The sequence below is a fragment of the Microcebus murinus genome, chromosome 1, assembly GCF_040939455.1.
Source record: "Microcebus murinus isolate Inina chromosome 1, M.murinus_Inina_mat1.0, whole genome shotgun sequence".
NCBI classification, from domain to species: Eukaryota; Metazoa; Chordata; class Mammalia; order Primates; family Cheirogaleidae; genus Microcebus; species Microcebus murinus.
In genome coordinates, this window is record NC_134104.1 from 69138505 (window position 1) to 69164585 (window position 26081).

At 34.5% G+C, this 26081-nt stretch overlaps 1 protein-coding gene across 16 annotated transcripts in view; it reads right to left on the bottom strand.

Moving 5' to 3' along the window:
* DLG1 (discs large MAGUK scaffold protein 1) overlaps positions 1-26081 on the bottom strand; it is a 280182-nt gene that overhangs the window by 223625 nt on the left and 30476 nt on the right. Inside the window, exon 1 of one of the 16 annotated variants that reach the window (XM_076002741.1) lies at positions 19176-24009. The exons of the other annotated variants lie outside the window; for them this stretch is intronic. Coding sequence (XP_075858856.1) covers positions 19176-19205 — 30 coding nt within the window. The 5' untranslated portion in view covers positions 19206-24009. Of the gene's footprint in view, positions 1-19175; positions 24010-26081 lie in introns of those variants that run through there. 16 annotated transcript variants of the gene reach the window in all.

Consider the following 26081-nt stretch of genomic DNA (forward strand, 5'->3'; position numbering starts at 1 on the left):
TTATAGTGAGCAAACTTTTGCAAATGTGCTTAAAATTTAGGAGATTATATTTGGAGAGCTAATTATTTGAAATTAGTATTGCACAAGTTATGGAATTTAGTTATTTGCTACTGTGTAACAAATTACCTCAAATCTTAGTGGCATGAAGTAATAACAACAAACATGTACTACCTTACAGTTTCTGTGGGCAGGACTTTAACAGAGGCTAGACTTAGCTGCTTGGTTTTAACTGGTGGTCTCCTATAAAGTGGAGTGTTAATGTTAACCAGGCTATAGTCAACTAAAGGCTTGAATGAGACCAAATGACCTGTGGATCACTCAAGTGGCTGATAAGTGGTATTGGCTGTTGTTGGCAGGAGGCCTCATTTCCTTTCCCTGTGGACCTCCCCATAGGGCTGCTTGAGTGTCCTCATGACATGCAACTGGCTTCTCCCAGAGCAAGTGATCAAAGCAAGCAAGGAGGAAAACTCAATATCATTCACGACTTAGCCTTTGAAGTTATACATCATCATTTCCACAATATCCTGTTGGTTACACAGGTGACGAGGGAAGGGACTATATAACAGTGGGAAAAAAATCACTGAGGGTTATCTTAGGAGCTAGCTGTTCCACGTGGGAATAGGTCTAGGGTGTGGACATAATTGTTAATATAACTAATACAAATCATATTTGTTCAAAATAATCATTTCGACAGCACTTCATTGCTTGTGAGATAAAAGTCCAAACCACTCAGCTCAGTGTTTAAACTCCCCAGTCATATAAACTCTCTCCCCACTAGGTACCATCCTAGTCTCAAAGTGGGTTGTCCCTAAAGGTAACTGTGGAGTGTAAACAGGAGAAGGTATAGGAGCAGAACCAAAGTCAAGAGAAGTCTATTTTTCATAGTTTTTCTAAGTAATAGAAGTGGTAGACAATCTATACCAGAGGGGGGGGAAAGGTACCAGAAGATAGATCAACAAATGCTAAGTACACTTCAACTATTAATATCTGTTACTTTAGTCAAAAAAATTAATCTTTCAAAATAAATGAGAAATTGTTTTCTTCAAACATCATTTGCTGCCCATAATGAACTTTATTACTATGAAATTATGAATTAGGACAGGTTATCTGATTTATATACTAAAAAAAAAGGCAACCATTTTATTGACTAAAATTTAAGGTAGCAATAAAACCCCCAAAACAAAAATAAACAAAAAAACTAGTGTCTGGGAGCTCCTGCTCAGGTCAAAATGCAGGAGGTCACACAGACCATGATTTGTACCACAACAAGAAAAAAAAAGTAGATAAATATATTTTTGAAAGACAGTGGGGATTTCCACGTGGAGGAAGATGGAATACACTTTTCTCTATGCCTCATGCTAAGTACTAAGCCAAAAAGAATGAAAACATCTGAATACATCTATAACTAGTAAAGAGACTGAATCAGAAATCAGAAATCTCTTGACAAAGAAAAATCCTGGACCTGATGGCTTCACTGGTGAATTATTCCAAGCATTTAAAGAAGAACTAATACCAATTCTCAAACTTTCCAAAAAACTGAACTTATTTTATGAAGCCAGAATTACCCTGATACCAAAGCCAGACAAGATACTACTAGAAAACTACAAATCAATATCCCTATGAACACTGATGCGAAAATCCTCAACAAAATACTACTAAACCAATTTCAGCAGCATATTAAAAAGATTATACACCAGGACCAAGTGAGATTTATTCCTGAAATGCACGGATAATACAACATACAAAAATCAATGTCATACACATTAAAGAATCCACATGATCATCTCAATTGATACAGAAAAGGCAACTGACAAAATTCAACATCCATTCAGGATAAAAATACTTAACTGAGAATAGAAAGAAGCTACCTCAACATAATAAAAGCCATATATGAAAAACTCAGAGCAAACACATACTCAATGGTAAAAGACTGAAAGCTTTTCCCTCTAAGATCAGAAACAAGGCCTGGATACCCACTTTTGTCACTTCTGTTCAACACAGTACTGGAAGTTGTAGCCAGAGCAATCAGGCAAGAAATAGAAATAAAAGCCATCCAAATCAGAAAGGAAGTAAAATTCTCTCTGTTCACAGATGATGTGATCTTACATGTAGAAAATCCTGAAGACTCCACCAAAAAAAAAAAAAAAAAAAAAAACCCCTGTTAGAATAAATGAATTCAATAAAGTAGCAGGACACACAGTCAACACACAAAAATCAATCGCATGAGTATACACTAACAATGAGCAATTCAAAAAGGAAATTAAGAAAACAATTCAATTTACAGGAGCATGAAAGAGAATAAACTACTTAGGAATTAACTTAATCAAGGAAATGAAAAACTTATATAATGAAAACTACAACACATTTCTGAAAGAAATTGAAGAAGGCATAAAGAAGACTTAAACTTCCCACATTCGTGGCCTAGAAGACTTAACATTGTTAAGATGTCAATACTTTACAAAGTAATCTATAGATTCAATGCAATCCCTATCAAAATCAAAATGAAGGGTTTTTTATTTTTGTTTCTTTAAGAAATACAGAAACCTTCTCTGCTTCCAGTTCTAAGCGGGAATTCTTTCAATTTTCCCCATTCAGTATGATATTAGCTGTAGGTGTATTATATATGGCCTTAATAATTTTAAGGTATATCCCATCTATGCTTATTTTGTTAAGAGTTTTTTTTTTTTTTTTGAGACAGAGTCTCACTTTGTTGCCCAGGCTAGAGTGAGTGCCGTGGCGTCAGCCTGGCTCACAGCAACCTCAATCTCCTGGGCTCAGCGATCCTACTGCCTCAGCCTCCCGAGTAGCTGGGACTACAGGCATGCGCCACCATGCCCGGCTAATTTTTTGTATATATATTTTTAGTTGGTCAATTAATTTATTTCTATTTTTGGTAGAGACGGGGTCTCGCTCAGGCTGGTTTCGAACTCCTGACCTTGAGCAATCCGCCCGCCTCGGCCTCCCAAAGTGCTAGGATTACAGGCGTGAGCCACCACGCCCGGCCTGTTAAGAGTTTTTATCATAAAAGTGTGCTGGGTTTTGTCAAATGCTTTTTCTGCATCTATTGTGAGAATCATATGGTCTTTACTCTTGCTTTTATTTATGTGGTGAATTACATTTATAGATTTGCGTATATTGAACCAGCCTTGCATCTCTGGGATAAAGCCCACCTGGTCGTGATGAATTATTTTTTTGATGTGCTGTTGGATTTTTTGCATCTATATTCATGAGGGATATTGGTCTGTAGTTTTCTTTTTTTGTTGTGTCCTTTCCTGGCTTTGGTATCAAGGTGATATTGGCTTCACACTCAAATGTTACGGTAGCACAATTCACAATTGCAAAGATATGGAAACCCAAGTGCCCATCAATACATGAGTGGATTAATAAAATGTGGTATATGTGTACCTTGGAATACTACTCAATGACAAAAGACAATGGTGAACTAGTACCTGTTATATTATCGTGGACTGAGCTTGATACCTCACATCCTTTGATGTGAGGTATCACAGGAATGGAAAAAGCAGAAGCAGAAGCAGAAGCAGAAGCAGAAGCAGAAGCAGAAGCAGAAGAAGCAGAAGAAGAAGAAGAAGCAGAAGAAGAAGAAGAAGCAGAAGAAGAAGAAGAAGCAGAAGAAGAAGAAGAAGCAGAAGAAGAAGCAGAAGAAGAAGAAGCAGAAGAAGAAGAAGCAGAAGAAGAAGAAGCAGAAGAAGAAGAAGCAGAAGAAGAAGCAGCAGAAGAAGAAGCAGCAGAAGAAGAAGCAGCAGAAGAAGAAGCAGCAGAAGAAGAAGCAGCAGAAGAAGCAGCAGCAGAAGAAGCAGAAGAAGAAGAAGCAGAAGAAGAAGAAGCAGAAGAAGAAGAAGCAGAAGAAGAAGAAGCAGAAGAAGAAGAAGCAGAAGAAGAAGAAGCAGAAGAAGAAGAAGCAGAAGAAGAAGAAGAAGCAGAAGAAGAAGAAGCAGAAGAAGAAGAAGCAGCAGAAGAAGAAGAAGCAGCAGAAGAAGAAGAAGAAGCAGAAGAAGAAGAAGAAGCAGAAGAAGAAGAAGCAGAAGAAGAAGCAGAAGCAGAAGAAGAAGCAGAAGCAGAAGAAGAAGCAGAAGCAGCAGAAGAAGCAGAAGCAGCAGAAGCAGAAGCAGCAGAAGAAGAAGCAGCAGAAGAAGAAGCAGCAGAAGAAGAAGCAGCAGAAGAAGAAGCAGCAGAAGAAGAAGCAGAAGAAGCAGCAGAAGAAGCAGCAGAAGCAGAAGCAGAAGCAGAAGCAGAAGCAGAAGCAGAAGCAGAAGCAGAAGCAGAAGCAGAAGCAGAAGCAGAAGCAGAAGCAGAAGCAGAAGCAGAAGCAGAAGCAGAAGCAGCAGAAGCAGCAGAAGCAGCAGAAGCAGCAGAAGCAGCAGAAGCAGCAGAAGCAGCAGAAGCAGCAGCAGAAGCAGCAGCAGAAGCAGCAGCAGAAGCAGCAGCAGAAGCAGCAGCAGAAGCAGCAGCAGAAGCAGCAGCAGAAGCAGCAGCAGAAGCAGCAGCAGAAGCAGCAGCAGAAGCAGCAGCAGAAGCAGCAGCAGAAGCAGCAGCAGAAGCAGAAGCAGAAGCAGAAGCAGAAGCAGCAGCAGCAGCAGCAGCAGCAGCAGCAGCAGCAGCAGCAGCAGCAGCAGCAGCAGCAGCAGCAGCAGAAGCAGAAGAAGAAGAAGAAGAAGAAGAAGAAGAAGAAGAAGAAGAAGAAGAAAGACACTATCAACAGAATATAAAGGAAACCAACAGAATGGGAGAAAACATTTGTAAATCACACATCTAATAGGGGATTAATATCCAGACTATGTAGAGACCGTGTATACACAATAAAACTCAATTCAAAAATTGGCAAAAGGTTTGAATAGACATTTCTCCAAAGATATATTATATAAATGGTCAATAAGCACATGAAAAGATGCCCAACATTACTAGTCATTAAGCATGTGCAAATCAAAACTATAATAATATTATATAAACTGCCTCATACCCATTAGGATGGCTACTATCAAAAAGACAATAATAAGTTGGTAAGGATGTGGAGACACTGGAACCCTTGAGCAATGCTGATAGGAATATAAAATGATACAGCAGCTGCAGAAAACTGTATGGAGGTTTCTCAAAAAATTAAATATATAATTACTATAAGATCAAGCAATTCTCTGGGCATGTACCCAAAAGAATTGAAAGCAGGGTCTTGAAGAGATATTTTTACACTTGTATTCATAGCAACATTATTCACAAATAGCTAAAACACAGAAGCAATCTATGTGTAATAGATACAGGAAATGTGTGCATACATGTAACAGAATATTATTCAGCCCTAAAAAGGTAGGAAATTCTGATATACACTATAACATGGATGAAAGTTGAGGACATAATGCTAAGTAAAATAAGCCAGCCACAAAAGTCAAATACTGAATAATTCCATTTATATGAGGCCCTTAAAGAGTAGTAAAAATCAGAGAAACATAAAGTAGAATGGTAGTTTCCAGAGCTTGAGAAGAGGGAATGAGGAGCTTTGTTTAATGGGTATATATAGTTTCCCTTTTGCAAGATGAATAGAGTCTGTAGATGGATGGTGGTAATGGTTGTACCTCATTATAAATATATTTAATACCATTAAACTGTACACTTAAAAATGGTTATGAAGATAAATTGCATGTTATGTATATCTTACCATAATTAAAAATAAAAAAACTAACCCAAAATGTATCATAGACTTAATTAGAAGAAAACAGAAATTTTTCATAACCTAGGCAAAGAGTTCTTAGATTTGCCACCAAAAGGATAAATTGATAAGCTGAATTTCATCAAAATTAAAAACTTTTAGGCTGGGTGCGGTGGCTCACACCTGTAATACTACCACCTGGGAGGCCGAGGCTGGAGGATCGCCCAAGGTCAGGAGTTTGAGACCAGCCTGAGCAAGAGTGAGACTCTGTCTCTACTAAAAATAGAAAGAAATTAATTGGCCAACTAAAAATATATAGAAAAAAAATTAGCCAGGCATGGTGGTGCATGCCTGTAATCCCAGCTACTCGGGAGGCTGAGGCAGGAGGATCACCTGAGCCCAGGAGTTCGAGGTTGCTGTGAGCTAGGATGACGCCACGGCACTCTAGCCCAGGCAACAGAGTGAGACTCTGTCTCAAAAAAAAAAAAAAAAAAAAAAAAGGATGAAAAGACAAGCTACGTACTGGGAAAAAATCATTTTCAAATGATATATCTGACAAAGGACTAGTATACTAGATTATAATTCGATAGTAAAAAGAACAATCTAATTAGAATATGGGCAAAAGACATAACAAGACATTTCACTAAAAAAGATATATGGATGGCAAATAAGCACATGAAAAGATGTTCGACATTATTAGCCATTAGGGAAATGTAAATTAAAATCACAGTGAGCTATCGCTACACATCTAAACGGCTAAAATAAAAAATCAAATGACAACATCAAATGCTGGCAAGGATGTGGAGAAACTAGATCATTTACATATTGCTGATGGGGATGTAAAATCGTACAGCCACTATGGAAAACAGTTTAGTAGTTTATTTTTTAGAAAAACATGCAACTACCATATGACCCAGTAATCACATGCATGGGCATTTATCCCAGAGAAATGAATAATTATGTTCACACAAAAACCTATACACAAATATCTAATATCAGCTTTATTTGTTGCAGCCAAAAACTGGAAAAATCTAGATGTCTTTCAACTGGGAAATGGTTAAACAGTGGTACATCCATACTGCGGAGTAGTACTCAACAATAAAAAGGAACAAACCATTGATGTATGCAACAACAATTTCCTGGGTGAATCTCCAGAAAATTATACTGAGTAAAAAAGTCAGTCCCAAAAGTTTACACAGTTTATGATTCCATTTATAAAAAATTCTTGAAATGACAAAATAATAGGAATGGAGAATAGATTAGTGGTTGCTGTGAGTGAAGAAAGGGGTGGTGGTGTAGAAAAAAGCAACATGAGGGATCTTTGTGGTGATGGAAATGTTCTTATCTTGATTGTATTAAAATCAATATGTTTGCCAAATATGTATTTGGCAAATTTAGACCCAGATGAGCAAAGTACTAAGCCTGATATAGACTGATTAACTCTGATGGTGTAAGAAGTAGAGCTTTTAATGACATGTGGGCTGGCATGACAAGTTAGAGTCTGGAGGAGCCTAAAATAGAGAGTTAGTTGTCCCCACACATTAGACTGCCCTCACAGAACATTTACTGAGGGTACAGCAGTGTAGCAGGCTATGAACTGGGCTTCAAAAGCAGTGAATCATTTCTACAGTCTCATAGTTCATATATCTTAAAGTCCTGGTACGGAAAGGACCTATGAAAGACACAGGATTGATCTCACCCTTATGGTATTTGAAAACAGAAGTGAGATGAAAGTAACTAAACCGGCAACCTAGTCCTAAATAAACTCAACTCCAAATTTATTAGCCTCACTCCAGCTTCTTGAAGGGAAAGAACATTAGTCCAGTCTTTATGACTGTCTTATACGTTATACAAAGCACAACAAAAACTTCAAGACATGGGAAGAAGCAGGAAAACAAGAGAAAAACAATCAAAAGACCCAAAGCAGAACCACAGATGACACACATATTAGAACTAGCAGAAAAGAACTTTAAAATGACAATGTTAAATATATAAAATAACACATAGGAAAAGATGTACAAAGTGAATGCAACAATGAATTTAAAAAGAAAAATAGAATCTCTAAAAAGAATAAGACATTCTAAAAATTAAAGGTACAATAAATGAAATTAAGAAGTCCATGACATATCTAATGAGGTAATTTAAATATATCATATTCAATACATAAGAATTTTCAAAATATATTAAATACAAACGATCCCATTCTTCTGTCAAGCGCTCTGCTGTCAATACCTCTAACTTCTCAACCATGCCAAAAACACCTAGTTGATCACAGCAGTCTTTCTTTCAACTTGTTATCAGAATTTTTAGAAAAGACCTTGAGACACCAACACCAATCAGAGTTCGTACCAGAAATAAAACCTGTTTAATTTAGTCAAAAGGCAAGTTGCCTTAGTCACAAAGTTTATGTAGAAATGTAAAGTTACCCTTTGTAATGGAGCAGGGGACCAGGCAAACTTATAAAGTAGGTGAAAATGTATCTTTGACACTCTCTCCCACTTTGTCTTATTAAACAAAAACTTCCTGGTAAGGGCTCTACAAGATAAATTAAAAACCCTACCTCTCAGGTATATACGCTAAAGAAATTAGTGCATATGTCCACAAAGAAACTTGTACGGAATATTCAAAACAGTTTTATTCACGATAGCCAAAAAGAAGACACAACCCAAATTCCCATAATACCAGAATAAACAAGCTGTAGTATGTTCATACACTGGAATATTACTCAACAGTAAAAAGGAACTGGCATATGGGATAATTTAGATACGAAGTAAAAACAACCATAATTATATCCACTATATGATGCCATTTATATGAAATTCAAAACTCATCTACAGTGATATAGGTCATAAAAATGATTACCTCTGGGGAGGGTGTACTGTCTTAGAAAAGGCAAAAGGGAGTCTCCTGGAATACTGAAAATGTTCTATATCTGTATATGGGTAGTGATTACAGTTATAAAAGGCACTGAGCTGCATAATTAGATTTGTGCATTTTACAAAAAAAAAGTAATAATGATGATGACATAACCAGGTTGTGAAGTAGGATACCTGCTACAATAAACAGGAATCAATAAACAATAAACAGGAATCTCTGGGAATTACTGGAAGACATTAGTACACTACTTAAATAGAAGAGTAGTGCTGATGAAGAAAGCCTATTTTCCTTAATTCCATGACAGCTTTATTTAAACTACTCCTGGCATTTTTGTCTGTCCTTTATAAACACTCATTTAAAATGATTTTTTTAGATATTCATCTTTTTCAGTTCATCTAAGGCAGGGATTGGCAAACATTTCCTGTGAAAGACTAGATAATAAATATTTTCAGCCTTGCAGGTCACATTGTCTCTGTTGCAACTATCTAACTCTGCCATTGTAGCACGAAAGTAGTCATACACAATAAGTAAATGAATGAGCATGGTCTGATTTGGTCCATTTGCCATAGTTTGTCAATCCTTGATCTAAAGCAAGAACTATACCAGTCTTTGTTTTTGACATTTATTTTATATGTATAACAGTACTTTATATACAGTGGCCACTCACCAAAACAAAAAGGAACCTTTAAAATCAACTTTTCTAATTCCTCCAATTTACAATGAAAAACATGAAATTGGAGGCTATAATTTGTTCAACAGCACCATTTGTTAAGCAGTGCCTCCTTTTAGTAAACACATAAAGATCTTACATACTATTTAATACTGATTAAAATTTCAAATTTTCAAAATTTGAAACAATTCAAAACAAAGTTTCAAGTTTTCAAACATTAAATAACTCAAAATAATTATTTTAGAAAAATTATCTTTACTTATAGTTTGCTTATTAGTTATAAATACAAGCTTTGAGTCACACAACCATAAGGCATCAATCTAGCAACTGCTTAAAATTCATCACATAAAATGAGAAGCTAAGACTAAAGTGAACTTTGTTCTAGGATCCAAGTTTTTCTAAAAGCCAAAATGACAATGAACATATTTAATGGTAGTTAGCGTTAGGTAATACGTGATTATAATTTAACAACTAACTTAAAGGATAATGTTTTATGTAGTCATATTTCAGCCTAGTAATATAGACCAAAAAAAAAAAAAAAAATCATACTATTACAGGTTATTGGTAGTAAAACAATTAGCCACCAGGAGAGGGCAGCATTTCAATTCCCTATTAAAATTTAACTTTCAAAAATCTAAAAAATCTGAAATCTCTGTACTGAGACTTTCTTTCAAATACACCCCTTTCAAAGCTGCTGGGAAACATGCAATTTTAATACAACCTACTATACTTAAAAGTGCCCTGACATATAAATAAGAATATTTGTATAAGAGAGAGCTGTTTTACTCAAATAAGCCAAATTTTGTATTCATAATTCCCAAACTGGAAAGCCAAAACAATTCAACATTTCTCTGGTGATTTACTACCCGACATTATATCAGTTATTCAGTTAAAACAAATATTTGTTGAATAACCACTGAAATTATAAATAAATATTCCCCAGTATGGGCAATATCTTTATCCATAAGATAGTTACATACCAATCACCAAAAGAAGGTATCATAGTTATTATAGTCATAAACTTTTTGGCAAATAAAGATTCAAAGAACTGTTTCAGAAGACCAGGCATTAGCATAGCTCTAAAATCCAAAACAAAAAAAGCAAAAGAAGAGGTTATCTGATAAAGCAGAAATAGGCATGGGTAGAAGCACCTTAAAATCTCCCTTCATTTCTATTAGGTCATTAAATATGAAATGCCTGATTTTGAATCAAAAGTTTAGTTTATTATATCTCAAACAAGAAGCAGTACAATTAATCAAAGTATGTGCCTAAACTATAGACACAGTTTTGCCACCCTAATGGTAGCCTGCTTATGCCAGCAGCAAAGAAGCTTGGAGAGAAAGCAGCAATGAAATCACAAAAGGTGTTTTCCACAGCTTGTTGAGAATTGAATATTTTTCTTTGCAAGAAGTGGTCCAAAGCCTGGAATAAGTGGCAGTCAGTTGGTGCAAGGTCCGGTGAATACAGTGGATGACAATGAGTTTCCAAGTCCAGCTTCTGTAGTTTGAGCAGCATTGTTTGTGCGACATGTGGTCAAGTGTTGTCTTGCAAGAGGATTGGCCTGTCTCTATTGATCAATCTTGGCTGCTTAATTGAAAACACCCTCATCATTTCATTCAATTGGTTGCAGTACACATCCACTGTAATCAGCTGACCACATTTCATGAAGCTGTACTGGATGATATCAGCACTAGACCACCAAACAAACACCATTAGCTTTTTTTTGATGAATATTAGGTATTGGACTGTGGTTTTGGCACTTCATCTTTATCTAACCATTGTGCCAAATGCTTGCAATTGTCAAAAATAATCCATTTTTCATCACACTTAACAATACAGTGTAGAAATAGTTCACCTTTATGTTGTGACAGCAAAGAAAGGCAAGCTTTGAGATATCTTTTCTGATGCTCGTTTAATTCATGTGGTACCCATCTATTCAGCTTCTTTGACCTGCCCATTTGTTTCAAATGGTCCAAGATTGTGGGAATAGTAATGTCAAACCTTGCTGCTAATTCATGTGTAGGTTGAGATGGATTCACTTCCACTACAGCTTTCAGCTGATCATTATTCACCTTTGTCTCAGGTCACCACGTGGCTCATTTTCAAGATTAAAATCACCAGAATGGAACTTCTCAAACCATCAACATACTGTTAGTTCATTAGCCACATCCTTCCCATACACTTGGTTGATATTTCAAACCGTCTGTGCTGCATTGGTTGCACAATCGAACTTTGTATTCAATAATAACACAAATTTTTGACTTATCCATGGATTGACAAAAACTGCTCTAAAAAAAAAAAATTGAAAGATAATTACAAGCCAAAACATGTGTTTGAAAAAATGAGGATATGACTTCACACAAAAAAAAGCGTCCAAGTGAAATATCAGAGATACCAACTGTCAAACTTAGTACTTGAGGAAATCAGACATTTCATACTTAATAACCTAATATTTCCAGCTTGCTTAATGATAGAGCTGTACTTAAAATATTCACTACTTCTAATAAAGAAAGAGAACTAGCACAATAGTCATAAAAGGCACAGAACAAGAACTATAAAAGAGGTTAAAGAGAAAGAATGATTCAGAAAACACTGTTCTATACAGCCAGAAGACTACATATTTTACTATTAAATAAAAAGTATTAAAAAGATCTGCTAAAAATTAGTAAAGTCTTACATATGCTGATCATCATTTCAAACCCTTGATAGGTGTTAGTTCAATTAATCTTTAACAACTCTATAAAGTAGCTACCGTTATCTTCCCCATCTTAGAGATGAAGGAACTGAAGCCCAGAGGGAATAATAAGCAACTTGTCCAGGAATAAAGTATTGGGACTAGAACCTCACCAGTTTCCAGAGCCCCAACACTTGGTTATTATCCTTTACTTTCTGCTCATTCTAAGTGACACAACTTCAGCTGAGTGACTGCTACAGAAATCAGACTACAAGGAATTTAAAAAGTGAGTGTCAAAATAAACAAAATGAAAGCTTTACTTATCCTTATTCATTTGGAAAGTCTGATTGCAGAGGAGTAAACAGAAAATAGGGTAATACTTGAAAGCAACTTCTATTATTCTAATTCAGTATGTCCCAAATAAGGTGAGTCACAGATGAACATTGACTGGATACTAAAAATTAACCAAAAGATGAAATAGCTAAGAAATAAAATAATATATTGTAGAAAATTCAAAGAAACCTGCTCACTATGGATAAGATTGAGAGATATAAATGGGCCTTTCCATATATAAATGAAGAGACAAGTTAGTGAAAACATATGTAATATAAAGATGTTTTAAATGGAGAAATAGTCTGAAGGTGATTAAACTTGGCAATATTTACCGAAACTTTAGAAATGTTTATGTCTTTTATAGTAGAAATTCCTCATCTAAGGAATAATAGTTATGCTCAGAGATTAAGCATCAAGCATATCATTTTAAGAGAAAAAAATAGAAATAATCCAAATGTTTGACTGATTAAATTAAAATTTTCAAATAATGGAGTCTTTTAAAATGCTATAGGAAAACATTCAATGACATGTTAACAATTTTCAAAATATATTAAATACAAACGATACCATTCTTCTCCCAGGTCTCCAAATTCTCAGCCATGCCAAAGACTACTACTACTAATCAGAATTCTCAACACAGCTCTCTGGGAATTTAATATCAACCAGAGTTGGCATAAGAAATAAACCTATTTGATTCAGTTGGAAAGGAGGTTTTAACTCAGACAATTGTTAAAGTTATGGAGCAAAGGGTAGGCAAACTTATGAAATAGATAAAATTTGTCTTTGATTACTTCCTCTCACCTTTTCCCATTAACAAATATCGCCTGGTAAGGACTCTCAGAAATGAATTTAAAACCCTGCTTCCCAGTAGAGGGAAACAAGAAGACTACTCCCTAGCCTCTAGTGGTACTTTACACTAGTTTTTATGAAGGTGTATAAGAGATAAACTTACTTATTAACTGCCTCTCCCTACTGGGCAGGAAACATTCTATATGGTGTACTACTTCTTTAAATTTAGAGGGTGTTATTAATACCTAAATGCTTTTTTTTCTTGGACTAGTTATGTTGATTCTAAAATTTATATGAAAAAATAAGAAAGAATCTTTAAAAAGAAAACAAAAGCTCTAAAACAGAGAAAGAATGAAAGAGTATAACTCTATTACACATTAAGTCATAACTATATAAAGCTTCAATAAGTAAAATAATGTCAAGCTAGTGACGAATAGACAGACGGTGAAACACAGAATCAAATGTCCAGAAACAGACCCAAATACATACAGGAGTTTATTATTTGTCAAAAGGTGGCATTTTAATTCAGTGGAGGAAAGTATTGACTTTTTAAGAAATGACACTGCAACAAATTGGTAACCATGTGAAAAAATATTAGAACTCATTCCACAACTAACACAACGCATCAGGATAAACTTCAATGGTCAAAGATTTAAAAGTGAATCCTATATAAAGTTCCAAAAGAAAACCTGGGTGAATTCTTTATGATTCTGGAATGTGGAAGGTCTTCCTATGACCCGAAATGCAGAAGCCAGACAAGAGAGGAAAGAAAAGGGAGGGAAGAAGGGGACGGGAGGGGAGAGAAGAAGAGAGGAAAGGACTAATAATATCATGAGTAAAGACAAATGATAAAGTATGGAGGGAAAAACAGCAACTGATATACTGATATCATAGACAAAGGCTAATCTCCCTAATATATAAACAGCTCCTAGAAATTGAGAAGATCAATATTTGAAAAGAAAAAAATATAAAATATAATAAACCTTGCTTAAATATGTAGGAGAAATGCAAATTAAAACTATACTTACATGTCATTTCTTACCAAGAAAATTGGCAAATATATAAAAATTTGAAAACACATGGTATAGATAAAGTTACAGGGAAACAGTCACTGTCTTACATTGCCAGTAGGAATACAAAATGACACAACTCCTATGGAGGGGAATCTGACAATAGGTAACAAAATTATATCTACATTTACTCTCTGAACCAGCAATCCTGTACCATACAGATATACCTGCACAAATGTAAAATGACATATATAGAAAGTTGCTTATTAAGGCACTATGTATAATAGTAAAAGATTAGAAAGAACCTTGCTATCCAGCAAAAACACATTTATGTTGTCTTAGTTCACTTGTACTGCTATGACAAAGTATCATAAACTGGGTAATTTATCAACAATAGAAATTTATTTCTCATGGTTCTGGAGTCTGGGAAGCCCAATATCAAGGCATCAGTGGGACTGGTGTCTAGTGAGGGCTGCTTCCAAGATGGCACCTTGTTGCTACTTCCTCTAGAAGGGAAGAACACTGTCCTCACATGGCAGAAGGGAAAGAAGGGCAAGAAAGTGCTCTTTTCAACCTAAAGCCCTACTGTAAGGGTGCTAATCCCACTCACGACTTAATCACCTCTCAACGGCCACACTTCTCAACACTGTTAAGTTGGGGATTAAGTTTCAACATGAATGTTGGAGGGAACATCATCATTCAAACCATAGCATATATCTTTGAAAAACTTGGAATTTTTCCTGATATACAGAATTAGGCATGGATCCAACTTTCATCTTATTCCAATGGGACCAGTTGTCACAGGTCATTTATTAAAAAGTACTTCTTTGGTTAAATAAACTATGGTACATCCACATGATGAAACATGGTTTTGTAAAAATGAATGAGGAAATTTCCATGTACTAAAATAGAGAGACCTTTAGGATACTACAAGTAAAACCAGCAATGGGAAAGAGACTGTACGAATACAAAACACACTTTCTTATATAAGGAGAAATAAAAACATTGTTTACTTGTATTTGCATAAGTACTAGGAAAATAAATAAAAACCAATAGGAAACCAGTTTCCTATTGGAGTCAGGAAGAGAAGGAATAGAAGTTGGACATATCTATATGAATTTTTTAATGATAGTTTTGATTTTTTGAGTTTATGAGTTTATTACCCACTCAAAAACAATTTTTAAAAATTCAGGAGGAGTAAATAAGTGAAGGGTTGGCTAGTTGTATAGGAATGGTTGTTATAAGCCAATAATCTAAGTCTATTTAAATTAAATAAAATTAAAAATTCAGTTTCTCTGTCAAACTAGCTACTTTCCAAGTGCTAGTGGACAGGACAGTGCAGATATAGAATATTTCCATCATTGCATAAAGTTCTATTGGACAGTGCTGAAATTGTTAACATTTTATAGTCTAGAAATGGAAGCCCTAGATAATGAAAAAGTATTGTTTCTCCCAAATTAAGTATAAGCCAAAAACAAATACATACTTTATATATATATATATATATGTATACACACACACATATATATATACACACACACACAATTAGTCAGCAAATCAATTAAATATTTAAGTGACTAGAAGCCAATTATGTGTCAAGACATGATGATATATTTCATCCCCACCATAAACTAACAAATAAGGTGGAAAACAATGGGAAGATAAGCCACTTCTGGATCCTTTTGGATTCATTATAAATATAGAATGATAGATAAATTTTAATAACAATTTTCTAGGATGTTAACCTATATCCATACTCAAAATGGGACCTAAAATGCATTATGAAGTAAAATATTCTTTTTTTTTTAATTCACAAGTTTGGATCATCTGTTCCAAAGCTTTATTCAGTTGACAATTATTGACTAAGTACTGTATGTCAAACACTAGGTAAGGCATTAAGGATACCAGGAGAACTAATCAGTCTTCTGTAAAGCTTACAGTCCAGTGAGAAAAACATACGTTAATAAAGAATCACATAAATAAACAATATACTATGCATTATAAAGGAAAATAAAGTATAATTACAGAAGTAGAAGAACCTAATTTAATCAGGAATCAAGGAAGACTTCCCTAAGGAAGTAATCTGTAAACTGGAATCTGAAGGGTTAGTTACTAAGATTTGGGAGTAAGAGCTTGCAAACAGAGGAAACTATTATGCATAAAGATCTCAAAGCAGAAGGAAACACCTCACAAGAACTGAAAAAAGGCCCATTAAGAAAAATTATGAAAACCTTGTCTGCAGCTTCTAAAACATATATATTGGCAATTCCTTAATTGGGAGAGATGCCTGAGACTACGTATACTTCAAACATTGCTTTAATGGCTCTTAACATGAACTCCAAGTTTTGGCAAATAAGTTAAATAATAAAAATACTAACAACTGGCACTGAGTGTAAGAGAATCTTCTGAAATATGAAAGCTTATTTTCTCCTTTCTAGGCTTAATTAAGAACATGCACGAAAAAAATTTTCTCCTGCAATCTAAGTTTTTGCTAAACAATCCTAAAATGAATAGACATAAAGAACATCCCTTTTCTACTTACTTGATCAACAAACAGTATAGCAAAAGATGGAGAAAGACATGATCTTACTGCAAGAAATTCTGGTACTAAAGTTATACAACTCTCTGAAAGTTACTGAACAGCTGGAACACCTCTATGCTAGAATATGAATGCTCTTAACTGCAGTTTATACACAGGGCTTTGCTAACATAAGAAAATATGCCACATATTAACATAGCAATACTCCCAAATCACTCTTGTTGGGCATCATACTTTCTAAATTAAGTTTCCTACAGTGATAACGAGCCTGATAAAATCACAGTTCTCTGTCTGGTCTCTAACAATATTAACTCTACCACTCTACCCCAACAGACACATTTATAAAGCAGCTAAGGACACAAGAACTTACAAACACAAACGTAAACATCTCTTAGAAAGACATTATGTGGAAAAGCACAAAACAAAATATTGTATCCAGACTGATTAAATTACATAAAGATGTATGTGAGTGTACTAACAATAATCAGACATACTGCCATGGTAGAAATGCTCACTAGCATCTTTTCTCCTGCAAAATATTTAAACCCTGAACAATTTTTTTTTTAATTCAAAAAGGAAATACATTTTCATTTTCATTAAGAGGCAAAACAGCATGACAGTTGTGTTTAAAATACATTAATCAGAAAAGAAATGTAGAGCTATTTATGATAATCTTAAATTAGTAAATGGCATTAATACTATTGTAAAGGGAGGCCAAGATCTGGCAGTTCAATAGCAGTGATGATTTAGTCATCACATCTCACAACCTAGTCATTTGTAGACGTTTTAAAATAAAAGTCTTCACTGTGAAGAACATATAGTTATGAGGGGGAAAAAAACAACCAGAAAACTAATCATCATGGCTTTAGCTCAACCCACATGCCTGTTCTTAAGGGTATCCATGGTAGCAGTGATGCAACATGCCTACCTAGCTCACCGTGCCTACACAAGTGGGAGAGAGGGGAGGCGGATGATGAAAAAAATTTCACTTGGAAAGGTGTTTTAGTATTAACATGATAAAATTACATCAACGTATTGTCAGACTTTAAAAACACATGTAAAACCATAAAACTCTCTAAAGATCAGAAAAGGGAGAAAAGACAAGGTGGGAGGTAGATACTGTAGCCTTTAGTTGAAAAGAAAATCAAGGAATTGTGCTCTTTCTGCTGTAGCCATTTGTTAAATATGTTCAAAGGGTTTATTTCCAATAATAGAACAAATTACTTTAATTTAGCTTTTTCAAAAGTAACCACAAATAATGTTTTAGGCTTCCTAATTTCCAACCTACATCTTTTTCTATTTTTGCTTTAACACAGTTACATAATAAAAATTTATAAATAATCTAGGATAATGATTACATCTAATTTTTCTAAGCAGTAGTAGCTCTCTTTTGCTAAAATAGGGTCAAATGCAAAAAATGTCTATCAAAAGGAAGATGAAGCAGAGAGAAGAGAGAGATCATTTCAAATAACCTTGCTATAGTATCAGAAATAAAAACTAAAATGAATGAAATGATAAAAGGTAAATCACAGGAGAGAACCAACCATGGACAACCATGAACAGAACTCATGGGGGGGACCCTGTTCTCCAACCTCAGGTGCTCTTTAAACATTCTTAAAGAATATTTCAATAAAATAGTTTACCTAGAAGTACACAGAAGACATCCCCTTATCAACAGGGAACAGGACCCGATAATGAGCGTCTGTATCTGATCACAAACTACTGTCTGAACTGTAAATTTGTGAGCAACAAGAAAGCACAAGTAATTTCCATCAATTTTCCCGCTTTTCCTCTTGTGAGAAATAATTTACTATACAGGAATAGTAATAGCCTGCTTTCAGAATTTACAAATTTACTTATTCTTTTATTATTGAACATAATTTTTAAATCTCAACAATTCTAACAATCACTATGTAACATCATAAGTACATAGAAATAAAATTCCGTATTTTAAAAACCAATGTATAAATTTAAAATGCAAGCACACTGAATCTATAATTACACAATCATACAATATCCACAGACTGGTGCTCAGAAATAAAGAAGCCAAACTTAGAGACTAAGTGAAGCATGCTGCACTTTGAGGACAATGAGCAAAACAGACTTCAAAACAAGTACTTTTAAGGAGCACTTGTACAAGTTAATCATTTTAAATCGAAATAACATCCTTCTAAAAGGCAATATAACCAAAACTTGATATTCTCCTCCTTAAAAAAAAATTAACTGTATTTCCAATAGATAGAAGAGTCCAAAAAAACATTCTCAAAATGAGTTAAACTTTCAACTAGCATGACATGTTGGGGACCAAAATAAAGGAGAAGAAAAGAACTTTGAGACTATATTTAGAAGATTTAAATACAATCAAAGCCTTACAGACCTTTCCTCTTGGGAGAAAAGGTTCCTATAAATCTCAAGGGAAAAAATATCTGTTCAACACACCATTTTTAGCTAACTGAAACACATTTCAAATAGCTAGATACAAACTAAGCATCACGTGGATTCAATTACCTACTTTAAAATATATAACAATGGTTACACATCTTATTTTTAAAATACATTATGAACAAAAGATCTCTCACATCTGTCACTAACAATGAAGTACAGAAAAGCATATTATATCTTACCTTTGTGGTTACAATGCACAGGCAATCCATTACTCTACCATTACAGTAATATTTTATCCATAAAGGAAAACTACCTTAAGTTGCCTATTTGAACAAAAATTTTTAAATAAAAATAAGAAATAAAGTTGTGAGATAAAACCATAGATGAAAAGTTATAACTGTAACTAGATCTCTCCAGGAGAGAGGTGGCAATTTTTCTACTATCTGAAATACAAGAAACCAGAATCTGTCACGTGCCCTACAATCTTCTTTATGTAATCTGTATCTGAAGAACTTGAAATTATCCCACAAAACACTGTGGAAGATGTCAGGGCTTATTCCACAAGAGTCCACTGCTGCTTCAGATGCTATTTCATTAATCCCTCTTTTCAAGATATGAGGCTGACAGGGAGTCATCTGATGAAACAAACGCTCCACAAAGAGGTTGCCCGATATAAATTTAAATCTGCTTCTCTTTGTTTGCTACAGTTTGGATACTCAAAAAACAACTACCAAAAGAAAAATCACTAAAAAAAAAATGCAAGCAAACATTTCTTCTACTAAACCATTTCAGCAACTGCAGCCTGCAAAGTAATGACTTTCTCAGGCAGTAATGAATGGAATATTCCATGTGGTATTTTTGAGAAGGGGAGCAGGAAGAAGAAAATGCAATAATTTAAAATATTATCTCTAAAACTTACCTTTTCTCACTTTATTAAAAAAAATAAATAAACAACATTTTACCAATGAAGCCAAATTTTAACTTTATTGCCTTTCTAAATCCATTTCACTTAATCCTTCATCCAAAAAAAACCACCACAAAAAGACAGTTATAACTATGTACCATTTCAAACTCCCCAAGAAGTCTTCATTTTTAACCCAGAAGTTGCCTAACTTTGTGAATTCATGTCCTGTCTCCAAGATTACTGGGAATAGAGCTAGATAGGCTAATAGATAAGGGACATGGAATAGGCTTTCAGTCTCATAAGCTTCCAGCAACACTCTCCAATAAAAATGTAAAGGAAGGAAGAGTATTATCAGCAATTTTTGTCTACAATACTTCCTCATAGTATACAGATGTTATGAGTGACCTAAAATTCAAGCAATTAAACTGTTCCCACTTGTTTCTTATACTCCCTTTCTCCTTATAACACTTCAAATACACATCTTTTATACTATACCAAGTTTCACTATAAGGATTATGAAAAAGAGTTAATAAATATGTTATATATCACTTAGATAATACCTCCCAAATAGTAAGCATCATCATTGTTGTTATTACTATTATCAATATGTATCAGATGATAGCCTTTTGTTTAAAGCCAAACAGGATATACCTGAGACATGTCAAGCAAGACTTTACCTTAAACAGCCTCTAAAGGAGTTATGTGAAGATTAATGAAATCATACATACATAGCACTAAAAATAATGCTGACCTTGTTAAGTGCTCAATGAATGTCAGCTACAGCTATATACCTATATTATGGTATAATATAAAATATATTTAGTCTTTGTTACTGTCACAGACTGCCTAAAACCCTTTGGAAATGTCTGATTGATGAGAGTGTCTTCTGTAGTTCTTAACAAGCCCTTTGGATCACATTGGAGTTTATGCTAGTAAGGTAACTTAAGGTGGGACCCTCCTAGAAAACCTCAGGAGGGGGGCTGTTCACCAGAAAGACCAAGGGATCAGAGGGTTGAAACTTTCCACTCTACCCACCAACCTCCAAAAAGGAGAGTGGAGGGACTGGGGAGCCAGCTGTATAAAAACTTTTTAACAAGATTTCATGAACTTCTGGGTAGGTAAATGCATCCACATGCCAGGAAGGCAGAGAACCCCAACACTACCTGGACAGAAGCTCCTTGTGCCAGGGATCCTTCCAGACCTTGCTGTACATGCCTTTTTATCTGGCTATTCCTCTGTAGCCTTTATAATAAACCAGTATACGTGTTTCCCTGAGCTCTGTGAGCCATCCTAGCAAATTAAATGAATCCAAGGAGGGAGCTGTGTGAACCTTGATTTATAGCTGTTCGGTAGTCAGAAGTATAGGTAAGAACCTACTACTTGTGACTGGCATTTGAAGTGAAGGCAGTCTTGTGGTGCTGAGTCCCCAATCTGCCCCAGTCTGTGGCATCTGACACTTTCTTTACTTAGAGATAGTGTCAGAATAGAATCGAATTACAGGACACCCAGTTGGTGACCACTGGAGAATGGCTTCACTAAACAAAAAACCCTCACACATTTGTCACAGAAGTCTCTGTTCTGTGCTGTGCTGAGTGAGAGTTGAGCGAAAAAATGACTTCTCAGACATATATACATATATATGTAGCTATAAGGTTTGGCAGGGTGCACAGAAGTAAATGTCATCATGGGCCAACAATCCCTTCCTCCATGCAGGACATAGCCTGGAATTACATGCTTTGTTGAGTATTCTCTTCTTCCAACCTTCCCCCTAATAATCACTTGCTCTCAATATAATAGAGTAAAAACCACTTACAGCTCATAACTCCTTAAATAATTAAAGTTCACCATTTTTAAGCAGAATACTGAAAACAACATAGTTAAAATGTAAATACTGACTAGGCATTGCATTTTGTGAAGGAAAATAAAGAAGTATGTGAAACCATTTATGTGATTTCTTTCAGTGTTCTGAAATTTCTCTTGTGAAATTTTTAATCTAGAATAGTCTAGCACAAGGAGGAAAGGCATCCCTGTACATAGCAGACCTCATAACAGGAAAGTTGAAAATCACTAAAGCAAGTCAGAAATACCATTCAGCCAATTACTAGGCTATGTAACATAAGTAGTCATTTTCTTTTTGGAGGTCTCAATTTCCTTTTATAAAATAAAGAACTCAATGAGAACCCTTCCACTGATAATATTCCTACGTTTCAATTTCTGGATTCACTGGATTCTAAGCTCCAAGAGGACAAGACTCAAGAATGTCTAGTGTACCTAATGCTTTATCCCTAGCACCAGGGGAGTGGCACAGTGACCAGAATTTAACATAACATGGACTCAATGAGTATTTGCTGAATTAATGAATGGATTTTCTACTATCTAAACTATAGGTGATTACAAAATTGAAAACAGTCTTGAAATAATTCTGAAAATTAGACACCCCATTTTCCCAGTAAAAACTACTTAAATAATTTTGCCAACTCAAATATAAACCTTTAAGAATACAGATGAGGCTGGGCATGGCAGCTCCTGCATGTAACCTCAGTACTTTGGAAGGCCAAGGTGAGAGGATCACTTGAGACAATAGTCTAAGACCAGCCTGAGTAACATGGCAAAAAGCCCATCTCTATTAAAAAAAAAAAATAGCTGGGTGTGATTGTGCACAGCCTACAGTCCTAGCTACTTGGGAGGATGAGGCAGGAGGATCACCTGAGCCCAGGAATTTGAGGTTAAAGTGAGCTATGATTGTACCACTGCACTTCAGCCTGGGTGACAGAATGAGCAAGACCCTCTCAAAATGAAAAAAAAAAAAACTTTAAAAAAAGGATACAGATGAAATAGTCAAATATCTACTTTAAATTTATTAAGTCATCTAACATATAATTATTTAACAACACATTATTAAAATAGTGCCTAAAATATTATTTTATTCCAGTCAGACTTCAGAAAATAATTTTAAACTCTTCACATTTATCTTAGATGCTTAGGTTTGTTATTATAACTACACAGCCTCTTTTGAATCATCTAATCTATTTGACCTCAATCAGCTTTACAGAGTCTAAGTTGCTTGAGATGCTGCCATCTTGAATTAAAATGTCACCTGACCATTTATCCCCAAATCACTACTACAGATACTCAATCCAAAAACCCAAAACCCTTTGAGTGCCAACTTGATGTTCAAAAGAAATGCTCACTGGAGCAGTTGGGATTTCAGATTTTTAGAAAAGAGATGCTCAACCAGTAAATATAATGCAAATATTACCAAACCTGAAAACATCCAAAATCTAAAGTCCAAAACACTCTGGGTCCCAAGCATCACAGATAAGGGATACTCAGCCTGTAGTATTATTCACATAACAGGAAACCAATATGCCCCATTTATATTGTAGGTGTATTTATACTCTCTATAATGTAACTACTTACTGTATTACTTTTTAATATACTCATTAATCTTTCAAGAAAAGGTTGCATATATTATCTATTACTTGTGGTTTGTAAGATCATACTCAGGAATAATTATTTAATTTGTGTTAAATTCTACATTAACTACATTTTTTATAAACATCCAAACTGGCACTGACTAGGGACATTTCAAGTCTATGTGTTCTCAGACAGTCATCAGCTATTCAAAATATTTTAGAAATCACCCTGTAATATGAGCAACTTTAGAAGGACTCAAATATAAGCCTTTTAGGATGGCAACACCTCACGTAATATTCAGGCACTTAAGATAATTAACAGTATTTTATAATACCAATGGCTTTTTATACAAAGGCATTTGCTTCTAACCATGATAAAATAATAGAAACCAGACTGACTTTCACACCTTAAACTATAAAAACTAAAAAATTATGAAACAATGATTTTTCAGATATTGAACGAAGTACAAAAGAGTGATCCCTGTGAGAAACAAATGAGGTTAGTCCCATAACTGCCTCAAAAAAGTTTCCAGACTGCAGCAGAGGAAGGGGGAAATGAAACAAAGCTGAGCAGTCTAAGTTGAAGAGACAGTTGAGAATGCACAAAGCTAACATTCACAAGTACCAGAAAGGAGGGAGCTACACAAAGAAAGCTCCAGAGATCTGTAGAGTTCCCCTCAAGTTTTCAGATTAGTTTTGATTAGTGCATGCATATAAGGAAACCTGAGGCTGGGGAAAGCAAGTTACAGAATGATACACATATATCTCTTATTAAAAAAAAATATATATATATATATATAAACTAAATATAATAAAACATATAGGATTAGCTGAACAAATAACAAAATGGTTGAAAGAGGGCATTTCAGGAAAAGAATATTAAAAAAGACTTTTAATACTATGCATCTCTCTGTATAAACATTTTTAAGATGTGTATGAATTACCTGTGTAATCAGAGATTTTTTTTTTCTTTCTTTTTTTTAGTCAAAGTCCTTGAACTTGTATAATCAGAGATTTTTTAAAGGTAAATAACTGAAAAAGAGAACAGTTATTATGGAAAAGCAGGGTCAGAAACCAGGTTACGGTATGTTGGGAATGAAAAGGAAAGAAAAACAAAAGGTAAACTAATTTTTCAAGAAGCTTAGCCAGGAAGAGAAGGAAAGCCACAAGGTCCTACTGAAAAGTGCTTTTTTCTGTTTGTCTCTTTTTCTCTTAATGGAATCTTTGAATATATTAATATTTACAAGATAAAGTAAAGAAGGGAAAAGAAGTCCAAGAGAGAAAGAGGTTATAGATATTGCATGAAGAGAGGGGAGAATGAGATTCCAAAAGAGAGAAGGATCAAGAGCATAATAGAAGCTGTTAGTATCCATCATCTGAGGTAACTTTCACATCATTGAAAACATATTTCTATAAAGTAAGGAATTTTTATACAATGAGCGTGTATTACTTTAGAAATAACAAGGGCAGTGGTTTAAGAGCACAAGAGATATCATTGCTCTAATATTATAGACAATAATAGGTGCAGATACAGATATAGAGCAATCAAAATTATTTAAATGATGAGTTACTGAAAAAGTCATATAATCAAAACTCGTAATTCAAAACCAAATAGGGCTGCCTTCTAGGAGCACATAAATCTACAAACACTGTGGCATACTCAGGCTTTATTAAAGACTTTTATCTTCTTAGTAACTGTAATATTTTGCTGAGTTTTCTCTTAGATTAACAGATTGCCATAATATGGCAGTTGTTTCATTTCTCTTATAGCATTTCACTATACCACTTACATTTCAAAGTTATTAACTTGGGAGCATTAGCAACTAGCACTAGCAACTATCACTTAAACATCGAGATAAGACTGTCAAAAGACATAAACATAAAAATATTTAAAAGTATATAATATTGAATGTAAAACAGCACATCGTCATTAAAATCATTTGTATATATTTCATATAAACATTATAATTCATATGATACTGACAAAAAGGCACTGCCATGTGACAAATGCCTAAACTTACAATTCACTTGTACACCTACCAGTTTTGATCTTGATAAAATTTAAAATTTTAAGGCTTTGCCCAAGAGTTGTTCATATTTCAAATTTGTACATTTTATGTTATTATAACACACCATTCAAAAACTGGAGTTAAACAAGACAATATTAAATCTGATGGTGGGGAAAGACTAGTGTCTCTGTGATGTATTATCTCTGAGAGAAAGAGATTCTACTAGAGAGAGAAATCATCAGGAAGAATAAGTAAAAACCTTGAAGAAAATGATAAAGGAAATAAGAAAATGAAACAACCACCAACAGGTAGGATTGTCAATTATTTTCAAGGCAGTAAATTCAAAGTTGTGACAATTCAAGAAGTTGTGCTGTAAACTTTTGTCAGCTATCTTCTGAAGTCCATGGTAAAAACCGTGAAAGTGGGGAGTTTGCCTCTGGGATACATAACTATAGGACAAATAATAACAAAGATTAAGAAATTGACTTAATTGATTATGGACTAATAATAGCACTGTGTAAACAATAGCTTTGTATCAATTTTAAATGTCCTCAGTCTAATAACTATATACCAGATCTTTTTACAAATGTTCATATAAAATAAACACATTTTTAAGGAAAATATCCTTGTTCTTAGGAGATACATGCTAAAGTACTTAATAATAAAAGATCATGATATCAGCATAACCATGCATGTTTGTGTGTTTATATGTATATACATTGCATATATTAATACAGAGCACACAAATGTGACAAAATGGCAGTCTTCTGTAGATGAAATTAGCTTCAGCCACAGATGGGTGAAGACCTCACATGG